The following is a 13,778-nucleotide window of genomic DNA, read 5'->3' as shown; positions in this document are numbered from 1 at the left end:
TTATATTTCTTTAGGACTATTATTTTTGTACTTATATATTTTATTTTATAGGCATTTTATATGCTTAGCCATCACTCCAACTTCTGGTTAAAAATTTTGTCGGTTAACCACGACCTCGCTGTTGACCTTATATTGCGAAACGCATATTTCAGTGTAACGCAGTGGTTATCTCTTAATCACAAGATAACTTTACTTTGTGAAACCAGACTTGTCTTTTCTCAGGGAGGCAAAAAAAACTCTGAATATCAAATATCGCTTCACGAAAGTTTTAAATTAAACAAAAAAAATGAAAGTTACTGGTTTCTGAATAAGACGGGATTAAAACAAAATTAACAAGTTTTTCGAATCGTTACACTTTCTATCACAGCATCCGGATCATCCCCCCCCCCCCATTAAGTAAAAACAAGAATTAATTGTGTATTAATTTATCTTTCTGTATTTCACTAAAATATTAGTAGGTATTATGTTCAATAAAATGCGAACTAAACTCATATGTTTTTATTTTTGTAAAAATAATGTATCGGCTAACAAAAATACATTTCAAGTTAAAATAGTAGATATTTAAGGGAAGTTTTTTATTAAACAGACTTGATCGCATCCAAAGTCCCCCCCATTGACGTTTTAAACTTCAAACTGATAGTACGAAGTAAAATCTACTCTTAGTAAAAATTAACATTTTTAGCTCAAAAAGTATTATTTAAACTTTCATACGAGTTGAAAAAGTAACAGTTTTTGTCAGTGAATAAAATTGTATACCTATTTATATAGGTAAACTTTAAAATTTTAGTGAAAAGTCAATTAAGAAGACAAGTGTATTCTGACAACTAATAAATATCGGTCCCCGATGGGGGACAAAACTACACAACCGACGTCTTTTGTGACGACAGATGCTGATATGGATAACAGTATTTTAATTTCAAGTGTTACTAGTAATAATCCAAGTGATAGTAACCTCCAGAAAACAAAGCAGTTGGAACCGAAAACTTTCAATATTCTTTCAGATAAGTACAATGTACAAAATATTTGGGTATACATAGAAAGCACTGAAAATAATGTAGGAAAATTGCATGCAATGACAGTTGCCCATATCCTTTTTAAAAAATTTAAACTTAATAACATTTTGGAAATTAAGAGTATAGGCCGAAACCGGATTAAGGTTTTATTAAAATCATTATTAGAAGCAAATAATTTAGTTAAACATCCCCTCCTAAAGTCAGAAAATTTAAAAGCATTTATTCCAAATCACTTACTTGAAATTAAAGGGTTAGTAAGAGATGTTGATACTCGTTACGATATCAACTATCTTATGGAAAATATAGAATCACACTCACGCGTCACTAATATCTACAGATTAAATAGAAAAGTCCAAAAAGAAGACAGAACAGTTGAATTTGTACCAAAAAAAACTATTGTTGTTACTTTTGAGGGGAATATTTTACCTGATCGAGTAGCTTTTAATAGAGTCTTTTTTCCTGTCGAACAATATGTAGGAAGAGTGACCCAATGCTTCAAATGTTTTAAATTTGGGCATGTATCTAAGCAGTGTAACAGTACTGAAGAAAAGTGTATCAATTGTGGAGAAATTAAAGACGATAAACATAATTGTGATAAAAATTTAACTTTTTGTATACACTGTAAAAGCAAAGATCATGTTTCTATCTCAAAAAAGTGTCCCTCTTACGATAATCAAAAAAAAATTAAAAATATAATGATACAGCAAAAAACCTCCTTTAAAGAAGCTAAAGAAATTTCTGAAAACTCCTTATCCAGTCTAGTAAATCACAACTCTTTTTCACCGCTAACAAATTATGACCAAAATTTTCCTGTTCTTCCTAACAACCATCGTATGTCATTATCACAACCTAATCAAATTCCTAAAAATACCAATTGCAATCAAAATAATTTCCTTTCCCAACCCAATCCTGTAAGCTTTAGTCCTCCAATGAAAAAGAAGAGAAAATCAAACTCTCCCACTATCCAGTCACCTATCCATGAACCATTATTTCCATTCTCCTTTGGACCTTCACAACCTTTGCCGATAAATTCAAATAAACCAAACTACGCTTGTTTGGAAACCAAGAAGAGTAGTATAGCTAGCAACCTATCCATTTTTATCGTGGATTTTTTAAATAAAATTCTTTCAAGTAACAATAGACAACCTATTGATATTAAATTAATTACAAGTAGCATAGAACAGGTATTGGAGGATACTTTGAAAAACCAATAAAATGCCCAAAACACGCAATTTAAATATAATGCAATGGAATGCACGTTCTGCTATAGCTAACAAAAATAGTCTGGTACAATTTCTTTATGATAAAAATATTGACATTGCTATTATAAGTGAAACTTGGTTCAAAAGAAATCAAAAATATAGTTTTAGTGGTTACAATATAGTCCGCAATGACAGAAACGATGGCTACGCTGGTGTGGCAATTTTGGTACACAAATCTCTTCGTTTTGTTGAACATAAAATCAATATAAATTACAATGAAAATATTTTAGTGTGTGCTATTCAAGTTAAATATGGAACTTTATTGTTAAATTTTTTATCTGTTTATAAACCTCCAAAAATACAAACAAAATATGACGATTGGACTAAAATTTTTGAACAATTTGAGGGTCCTTTAATTATAGGTGGTGACTTTAATGCACACCACTCTATATGGGGTTGTCGTAATAATGATACCATAGGGTCACAACTTATAAATGTCGCAGATGATTTAAATTTAACAATTTTAAATAATGGCGAACCTACAATTTTGAGACGTCCTGATCAACAAGATTCGGCTGTCGATGTAACTTTTTGTTCACCTGAATTGGTTAACAAGACATCTTGGAATGTCATTCCTGACACTCTAGGATCAAATCACTATGTCATATCTATAGAACTTCTTTTTGCAATTAATGAAAATGAAATATCTCCTAAAAATAAATGGAATATTAAAAAAGCCAATTGGGCGTTATATTCCTCTACTATTCAAAATTTACACGATACAAACAATTTTCACTCGGATAATCTAATTGATAAGTACTCCTTCTTCATAAATAATATAAATACGGCTGCGGGAGTAGCTATACCCCAATATAAACCTTATAAATGTAAAAGGCACCCACCTCCTTGGTGGAATATTGATTGTGACAATATTATCAAACAACGAAAATTGGCTCTAATAAATTACAAGAAAAAAAGTAATTTTGAAAATTATGTTCAATATCAGGAGATTGCAGCTAGAACCAAAAAAACATTAAAAAGTATAGCCAAAAAGCATTGGATTGAATGGGTCTCTTCGCTCAATAAAAATACATCCGCTACAACTCTTTGGAATCAAGCTAAAAAACTTTACAGAAAACCGCTATCAAACATAAAATCTTTAGATCAGAAATGGATGGATGACTTTCTTATTAAAGTTGCACCCCCAACTGCGAACCCTCAAATAATTCCCAGCTCCATAGCATCAACCCCAGCTGATAAAAATCATTTTCTCTTAAAACCTTTTACTTACAATGAACTAATTTTCGCTATAAATAATCGTAAAGATAATAGTCCAGGATACGATCATATCAAATACTCCATGCTTTTAAACCTTCCAGAAGTAGCAAAACATTTTCTATTGGACCTTTTTAATCGTATAGTTCAAGACAATTCTGATGTAAATATTTTTAAAGACATAATTGTTATTCCGATTCTAAAGCCTACAAAAGATCCAAATTCAGCCGAATCTTATCGACCCATTTCTCTTTTTTCGTGTGTATTTAAAACTTTGGAACGTATGTTAAAAAACAGACTAGAATGGTGGGTCCATACTAAAAAGTTACTACCAAACAATCAATTTGGATACAGACGAGGATGTGGAGCTTTAGATGCTTTAGCTACACTTGTAGCGGACATACAGGGTAATTTTTCTAGAAATAATTATTTGCCTACTTTATCACTAGATATAGAAGGCGCTTATGACAGTGTGTGTTTACCTCGATTAAAAGACAAAATGATCAATCAGTTTCAAATACCCATAAAACTAGCACAAACTATTCTTAATTTCTACACTTATAGACGCCTATACGTTAGAAACCATAAAAATGAACTTCTTGGACCACGTTATAATAGTTGGGGATTACCTCAGGGATCAGTCTTAAGCCCTTTTCTTTTTAATTTGTATACGGCTGATTTTCATAGCCTTAATGCACCAAGTATTACTTACAAAACAATCCAATATGCGGATGACTTCCTCATATATACAGAAAGGACAAAATATGAACCCTCCCTTACAATCTTAAGAAAATTACATGAATATTTCTCAAAATGGTTTTGTGAAAATGGTTTTAATTTATCCACTAGTAAATCTAATGTGTGTATTTTTTCACAACATAATATTCCTAACACAAATACTATTTTATTAAATGGCCAAACTTTAAATTTCTGCAAGTCAATAAAGTATCTAGGCATGTTTCTAGATCAAAAGCTAACTTGGAAATTACACATCGAGTATATGCTTGACAAAAGCAATAAAGGTCTAAACTTTTTAAAATCCATTTCTAAAACTTGGTGGGGAGCTGATGTAGAAACAGCTTTAGTATTTTACAAATCTTACATCAGATCTATTCTGGACTATGGATGTATACTTTATGGATCAGCAAGTAAACAAATTTTAAATAAAATTGATGTATTTCAACGTACTGTTCTACGTATCTGTATGGGAGCAATGAAGTCTACTCCAATAGCACCATTGCATGTTGAAGCTTTAGAACCTCCCTTGAATTTTAGAAGAGATTATCTGAGTGAAAAATTTGTTGTGAAAATTGCATGTATCAATAATTCATTATATTCTAGCATAAGCTCACTAAACACAGATGATCTAACAAACAGTTACTGGACTCATAAAAATACACCAACCCTGTGTACAGCCTTTAGAACCATGTGCAACAATAAGTATATCAACAATATCAACAACCTTGATACTAACGACTATTTCGCATTTTTTTATGAACCTGATATACGTATACCTACATATTATAATAGTTCATTATTAGATTCATGCATCTTGAATTCCTGTATAGACAAATGGCCCAAAGCAACTGTAATCTATACAGATGCATCCAAAACATCGGAAGGGACCGGATGTGCTTTCTACATTCCATCTAAGTCAACAGAAAAAATGTTCAAATTACCTTCTAATTGCTCAATTTTTAGTGCAGAAGCAATTGCAATTCTTGAATCCTTGATATATTTCGATAGTTTAAACAATAATTCAGTGTTAATAATATCCGATTCATTGTCAGTTTTATTATCTCTCAAAAATTCAAAATTACCCAATTATAATTCTAATCCTTTCATTTACCAAATTAAGAACATGCTTGTCAAGCTTAAAAATAAAAATAAATCTACTAATTTTATTTGGGTAAAAGCTCATGTTGGTATAAAATATAATGAGCATGTTGATTCTTTAGCTAAAGCTGCAATAACCTCTTCAGCTGAAATTGTACCAGAGGAGAGAATTTGTATTCCTGACACTTTTTGTATCTCTAAAAGAAATCAAATAGATCGTTGGAAAACTTATTGGCAAACTTTTTGTAACCACTCAACAACACAATATATTTATATACAACCACAAATTCCAAATTCGAGATGGTTTAAGAAATTTAGTAACATCCGTAAATATATAACAACCTTAATAAGATTGAGATTTGGTCATGCTTGTTATCCTACTCATCTTGCTAAAATCAAAATTTACAATTCAGACTTATGTGAAACATGTCAAGAACAAGGAGATCTTAATCACATCTTTTTTAACTGTTCCAAATATATTCAGCATACAGGAACTCTTTTAAGCAGCTTGCAAACGCTGCAAATATTTCCTCCGTACCAAATAAATAACCTATTGGCTACTAATGACAAAAGAGTATATGATTGTCTAATCAAATTTATACATAGTACAAATGTATGTCTGTAATCAATTTTAGCCAATTTCGTTAACCTTTTTTTTACCCAATTGTTTATTTTCCCTCCTTTTCCCTATTTATAGTAATGTCTTTTAGTAATTTTTAAGAGGTTTTTTTTTTCTTTTGACAATTTTGATCTGTTTGCAATAGTAGGTATAGATAGACACTTTTTTATTTAGTATTAAGTAAATTAGAATAATATGTTTTTCTTTTTAATAATTTGTATTAGGTTTAATAGTTTTTTTTTGTATTAGTATTAATTATTATCAAGTTGTATCTGGCTAAATAGCTAAGTGCTAAAGTCACAAAAAAAAAAAAAAAAAAAAAAAAAAGTCCCCCCCCCCTTGACTTTACAGTATAGGGAACACAGGCAATGCAGTCCTTATGAGAGTTTTTAGCGCTGTTATGCCGATTTTATCAAAAAGAATTTGTAATCGAATATTAGAGAGATTAAATTAAAACTATTTTAGAAAGACAATCTACAATTTTAGGATTCGTATGCATTTAACTTTATTTGATATTATACTATAGTTATTATTTATTATGAATCCTAAAATTGTAGATTGCCTTTCTAAAACAGTTTTAATTTAATCCTCTAATGTTTCAATACAAATTATTTTTGATAAAATCGGCATCACTACGCTAAAAACTCTCATAATGACTGCATTGTCTATGTTCCCTATACGCTCTGAGCTTCGCTGGTGTCGCTCCTAGCGGACTACTAATTCAACTTTCATCGGTAATTTTTAAATTTTTTTTTTTTTTTTTTTATTTAAAACACAAAACCACATCAACCGCGCAGGGTTATTAGTGGATATGACAATACAAAGTATTACATTAAATATATAATACAATTTAATTTAATATTATACAATTTGATGTCTTTTAAATATGTTAATACTGATGAAACTTTTTTGGTGAGGATTGTCTTGAGGTCATCGTCTATGATTCTATGGGATCTTCTTTCTTTTTGAAATTGAGGACACTCTTAATGTGATTGGCTTAGCTTCTAGGTCTGTTCTTACAAGGATGGCTACTCCGCCACTTGCCTGTTGTGCTATTCTGTTTTTTGGAAAACATTGGTAGTTTTGAAGATTAATATTGGATTGCTTAAAATGGGTTTCTTGAAAACATAAGATCTTAGGGCATGTTTCGTTTATTAGAAGTTTTAATTGTTCTAAATGGGTGTAGAACCCATTGATATTCCACTGTAATATATAGGGGTTAGACATTTTCGAGTTCTGACTGAGAATGTGTTTCATCGGTCTCTTCTGTGGAAGAGAAATTATTGGGGCTTAGTTTCTTTCTTAATCGAGTTATATTATTTTTTAATTTTGAATTGTGGGTATAAGCGTGAACAAAATTAAGGATCTGAATTAATTCGGCTGTTTCGTTCGAATAGTTTTTTGAGGTTATTTCGGGATGTTTTGCGTTTAATGTGTTTTCGAGAAAGTCACATATTTCGTCGAAGTTAAGGACAAATGGTGGTGATCTGTTTGCGATTTTGTCTTTAATTGTCTCTAGGGAAAGTAAAAGTTCATCTCGAGAATTTCTTTTAGACGTTTTTGTTTTTTTCTTTGATTTCCTTGTTACTGGAGAAGTGAAGATATGAGAATCGGTCTGTGTGGTATTTTCGTTGATTTCTGGAGACGATGAGATGAGCCTTTTTGGATGTTTTGTGACGTTTGGAATAATTTTAGGTTGTGTTATTTCTAATGGAGTAAGATTGCTGATCTTGTTGGAAGTTGATGATGTTGGGATTTTTAAAGTGTTTGTTTCATTTGTATTATTTGTAGGTCTTGACATGTCGTCAGTTTCTATGGTAGATTCTAATTGGTTATTAGAGACCTGTACGTCTGGGATCTGATCTAATATGTTTTGGGAAGATGCTGGGTGATAGTTAGAGGTGGATATTAAGGCTTTGTCAGAAGGTATTTGTTCTGTTTGGTTATAAGGTAGATGTGTTATATATTGTGTATTTTGGGAGGTTTCTGGAAGAGCTTTAGAAGTGGTTGGATTAGAATTGGTTGGGTCAGGATTTGTTGTATTAGAAGTGGGTGGATTAGAATTGGTTGAGTCAAGATTGGTTGTATTAGAAGTGGTTGCATTAGAAGTGATTGTATTAGCATTGTCAGGACATTCTGTTTCTTGGTGACCAATAGTCTTGCATTTTGTACAGTTGAATCCTTCTATAGAAAGGTATAGTCTGTAAGTGGTATTATCATGAGAGATTATGAAAGAATCGGGAATGGACATATTTTCTAAAGGTGTGATAAATGTTTGCCTTCTAAAACTCAAGACATGGCTGTATTCGCTTTCAGGCATTCCTACCCTAAGAAAAGTCATTTTAGAGACGGCGCTTATACCCATTTTACGTAGTTCTTGTTCAATTAACGTGGTTGGAACAGAAGGACCAGCGTTTGATATTATCAGTCTTTGAGCTGGAGTGATAAGTCTTCTTATTTCTACTTGAGTTTCTTTTATATTGACGTATTTGTGGGAATGCAGCAATGAATCAACCATATTTTTAGAAGAGAGATATATACATATTCTATTATTGGCTATTCTGGAAGCGAAAGATACGTTACGTGGACCAACTATTGAACCGACGGCTATGATGTACTCTTGAACTTTGGTTCCTTCAATACTAGAAAGAACTATGGCTTCGTCTTTTGTTGGTTGTTTAAACGTGTTAACAACACTGGAATATGAGATGTGAGATGTAGTTTGTGTAGTGTTCATGGTGTTATTCGAAGTCATGTTTGATTAATTTTGGAGACGTTGCAAGGCCGGCCCTGTCGCCGGTTCAAAAACCGGTGTGGATCTTGGCCCAAAACTGGTCCTATTTATATTTCTTGGATATTTTATAGGTTATATTATTATTAATATAAATATAATAGATGTGGTTTTTGGTACTCACGTCAGGTTTGCGGGGTTTACATGGTGTTTCCACTATAACAATGTGGAGGAACTAACAAAATAATTTTAAACTGTGTTTTTATCATTTAAAAACTGATAAATTTCGCAGCGGTTTACAACGTGATGTATATTCAATTTTTAAATTTATTATTTAATTGTTATCGCTTAATATTTACAACGCAAAAAAGTAATTAAATTGTAATCGATTTTTTTAAGATTTTGCTAATCATTTTGACGTTCTATTGATAAAATATGAATTTCTTACTTCGGATACTTTCACAATTGTCATGTAGATGGCGCTAAGATTAATATATTAAGATAATATTACGGAACATTAAAAAAAAACTTAAATTCAGTATTTACAACGTAAGTATATTTAAGGTAAAAATATATACCACAACTTTGACCAACTAATATTTTTTATAATTAATGTTTTTAATTTTAATTTTAAATTAATCACTTTGACATTTATGTCAAATTTCCGGTAAACGTTTACAGACTTGCCACTACTGGCGCTCGCGAATTTGTAAATATCCCCTCTACGTACGAGCTCACAGCGTATACTGTAAAGTCAAGGTGGGACGGACTATGGTAAATTTAAAAAAATATGACATTAGGGTGTCTATTTAAATCCAAAAAATTTTGGTAAATGATCTACGGAGCAAAACGATTTGGGAAACACTGAAATAGTACACATCCTTTTGTAAGTTTTATATTGCTGATTACTGTCGCTTAATTTTAATTTTTTTGGCGTTTGTCTTCACAAATATCCTCCTGAAAATCTCCCGTACATACAACTAGTTCGTGGTAGAAAAGAATTCGTTCCAATGATGCTTTTAACTCAACGATGTAAGCTGCTTTTATCACAGCGAAGCAGAATTCGCGATGCAAGATTACTCTTGTGCTCAGTATAAGAGGAATCACTGGCTCAAACATTCAGTTTCCTTTTTCTAAAGCTGTCTTTAAAGCAAATTACTTGGGATTTTTTCCATTGTGAGTCTTCATGTGTTTAGTTAAATGACATTTTTGAGCAAAGGTCTTAAAACCAATTTCACACTTACAAGGTTTTTCCAAAGCGTACACTCTCAAATGTGTTCTTAAGTTACTTGTAACTTGTAAATTTTTCTACAGTGTGAACTATTTCGAGCAAACTGCTTGAAACAAATTTCAGACTTGTAAGGCCTATTTTCAATGTGCATTATCCAATGCCGTTTCACTTTACTTGCTGTAGAAAATTACTTAGAAACTTTTTTTCCATTGTGAATCTTCATGTGTTCAGTTAAATTACTTTTTTGAGTAAACTTCTTGAAACAAATTTCACACATGTAAGGTTTTTCCCCAGTGTGCACCCTCACATGTGCTTTCAATTTACTTGCGGTATAAAATTGCTTAAAACACATTTCACACTTATGTGGTTTTTCTCCAGTGTGAAGTTTTATGTGTTCAGTTAAATGACCTTTTTGAGCAAACTGCTTAAAACAAATTTCACATTTATGAGGTTTTTCTCCAGTGTGAACATTCATGTGTTCAGTCAAATAACATTTTTGAGCAAACCTCTTCAAACAAATTTCACACTTATAAGGTTTTTCTCCGGTGTGTAACATAAAATGTTTTTTCAAGTTACTTGCTGTATAAAATTGCTTAAAACAAATTTCACACTTATGTGGTTTTTCTCCATTGTGAACTTTAATGTGTTCAGTTAAATAATTTTTCCGAGCAAACGTCTTGAAACAAATTTCACACTTATAAGCCTTTTCTTCAATGTGCACTACCAAATGTCTTTTCAATGTAGTTACTGTAAAAAATTGCTTAAAACAAATGTTACACTTATGTGTTTTTTCTCTAGTGTGTACCATCAAATGTTTTTTCAATTTAGATGTGTGAGAAAACTTCTTGAAACAAATTTCACAACTGTAAGGTTCCTGTGTAGTCTGAACTTTTATATTTTTATTCAAGGTTTTCCCTTCAGCGTGTCGACTCATACAGTGTCCTTTATGGGATGAATGTTCAAAAATTGTCTCCATATTTTTCGTTTTGTTCTCCTCTTGAGTAAAACCTAAAATAAAAACCATTTTTTACAAGAGAAAAATGAATTCAGATAGAAAATAAAGCAGAATACATAAAATGCTTTTGCCGACAGCAAAATTCTACCCAATAATATACTAAGGCCTGGTACTTTATGTCTCGATTAACAGCCGGTTAGTTAACCGGGGTTTAATTTTAATCAGGACCTCTTTAGGGTCTCTTGCGTTGTAATAAATGCAATCAGAAGTATCATTATAATTACAAATAACTATAATAATAATTATAATTGCATTTATTACAACGCAACAGACCCTAAAGAGGTCCCGATTAAACCCCGGTTAACTAAGCGGCTGTTAATCGAGTCATAAAGTATCGGACCTAAATGTTTATTGGTTTGTACATACATAAGCTGTACCTTTGTTTTAAGTAAGTCTTTGGAATTAAGTAAAATATACAATAACTACGCGTAAATCAATCACATATATCAAATGAAACAATATCATCTGTAACATCAATCATTACATCAACATAATTATTGCTACGGCAGAAGTTCTACCTGGATATTATTAAGCTTAACGTCAGTTGGTAAAACATTATTTGTAGCATTCTCATCGATACCAACCATTACGGCCAGTTTCACTGTTCCACAATCAGCGGTTAACCCTAGCCCTAGCGGTCAACTAACCTTTACCCACAGTCTAACTGACAGTTGCTGTTTAACAACCGCAGATTCAGTTGATCAGTTGACTGAGTTGACCCTAAGTTTTGTTTTATTTTTCTTATGTTGGTAGGAGATTATGGACAATGATCATACTCCGGTCAACTTACGTATCCGAGGCTACAAAAATTACCATCAAGCTGAAAATTGGCAGGATTGTTCAAAATACCATCATAAATGAAATCTGAAAAGTCCTCATAAATCCGACCCCTGCTAAAAATTTTACGCGGGGTCAAAGGTCATCAAATATGTTTTTTAGCGATTTTCAGCCAAACGGTAAGTTTTATCGTAAAATTAGTTCTAACAAAAAATGTAGACTAGATAATTATCTATAAAAAATGCCTTATTACTTTTTTTCCTGAGAGCCACCGTTTTTGAGATATAACGATTCAAAAAGTGGTAATCGTCATAATATGCGCACACGTTTCCACACCACCTTTGAGTTAGTGTACTTAGCGCGTTTTTTAACGTGGTTTCCCCAGTAGGCCTATTCCACGGATCTGTTATGATTCTGTTTAATTTAAAGCTATTTAATAATTGATAGATATTGGCAAGGGTTAAAAATGATAAAAAGTTATATAAATCGGTATAAATTAAAAAAAGGGAAATTTATCAAACTGGTTCATAATTTTCTAATACTTCTGCTTCCCTTGTTCTTCTTCCTCTTCTTCATCTTTTAGTTCTTCTTCTTCTTGTTTATCCTGGGTGCAAGTAAATTGTCCCAATAATGACACATCGCATGGCTCCTCGATATAATCAAATGAATCCTCAATTGTTGGTGATTCAACATTGGAGCACGACCCGTTTTGACAATTAGTGCATGCTACCGAACAAAACAGTCCAACTTTTTTGCAACCACATTTAGCGCTACATCCCTTTTTACAGTTGCAAAAAATTGTGTTCAGGAGTTTTTCCGGCGCAGGGGGGAGTAAAGTTTGAATTGGTTCTAATGAACTGTCGACTAATTTCCATCCCCAGTCTTTTGGATCTAGCTGATAACCAAGCCACACTCGAACTTGGTAATATACCCGAAAAGGCGTTGATGAGCAGCGGCTGAGGTTGGAGGAAGACAAGATAACTGCACTTGTTTTTTGTTTCGAGTACTTTTAAAAAAACATGCATATCGAAACTTATCTAAGCACGTAGTTTTCTTAGGCGCTGCATACATACAGAGAAGAAAGTTAATTCCTTTGGAAATAACTTCTTGTGAAGTTGAATTAGTTTTTTTTTAAACTTCAGCACATTCAAGTAAATCTTGTTTTTCAAACATTTTAAAAGCAGTCGTTTTACCCCTCCTGAAAAATGCAGATGTCGTATCACAGCCAGTTATTGCGTGTAAAAATAGTATATGATTTTGACATTTTGCAAAAGTAGATAAACTTTTCGATGAATATATTTCCGATTGGTGTTCAGCTTTTCCAGGTTTTAAAAAAATATAGTTTTTTCGATTGGAGTTCTACCAGTGAGTAATACGAGCAAGTCTACATCTTCACCTACAACAATAGTTGTATTTGTTAAATTGAATTGCTCTATGGCTGTTTCAATTATCATTACGTCAGCATCATTATTAGATTGTTTTACCGATATTTATTTTCAGCAATAAACTTATCTTTTATCATTGAAATGAAACGAGATTTGTTGTGAGTATTTGCAAGAAATTTCTGTTGAGTGGTATATACTGTCATAGATTGATCAAATAAAATATTAGAAGATAAAGATGTTGCTGAAGTTCTACGACGTTGTTCTGCAGCTTTAATATTTCTCATAAAATCATTATAGCCAACAAATACGACAGTAACTCTGGGACCAAAATGACGCCGTACATACTGAACGTATTTATCTAAGATAACGTTGAATGTTTCTTCGCTATCCCACACAATGCGATGTAAAAGATATCCTCCATCAATGATGTATGTCGTTTTTATGTTGGTAATATTAATATTTACCTTCTGAAAACAATCGTAATCGTATTGTCTTTCATTATGTTCAAACCCTTCTGAGAAAAGAATAGGTAGGGTGATTAGATTAACCGACGAACGTGTTTATTCCGACAAAACCTAGCTTTACAAATTGAACTAAGGAGCATAAATAAAAAGAATTATTATAAGTTAATACTTTGTCATATCAATTTACTATTTTTGTTGGGATTAAGCCGTAAAATTCTTATTATTCTCGC

General features: G+C 32.0%; 1 protein-coding gene across 2 annotated transcripts in view; it reads right to left on the bottom strand.

Annotated features, from left to right (window-relative positions):
* Positions 1 to 483: 483 nt before the first annotated feature.
* Positions 484 to 13,778, bottom strand: part of LOC126886454 (uncharacterized) — a 20,673-nt gene continuing 7,378 nt past the window's right edge. For both annotated transcript variants that reach the window (XM_050653398.1, XM_050653397.1), the window contains one exon: positions 484 to 10,915. In XM_050653398.1, the coding sequence (XP_050509355.1) occupies positions 7,165 to 8,700 (1,536 nt within the window). In that variant the 5' untranslated portion in view covers positions 8,701 to 10,915 and the 3' untranslated portion in view covers positions 484 to 7,164. The remainder of the gene's footprint in view (positions 10,916 to 13,778) is intronic.

This window comes from Diabrotica virgifera, chromosome 6 (assembly GCF_917563875.1).
Source record: "Diabrotica virgifera virgifera chromosome 6, PGI_DIABVI_V3a".
Taxonomy (NCBI): Eukaryota; Metazoa; Arthropoda; class Insecta; order Coleoptera; family Chrysomelidae; genus Diabrotica; species Diabrotica virgifera.
The sequence above is the reverse complement of the archived record's forward strand: the minus strand, read 5'-3'. Positions and strand labels throughout refer to the sequence as shown.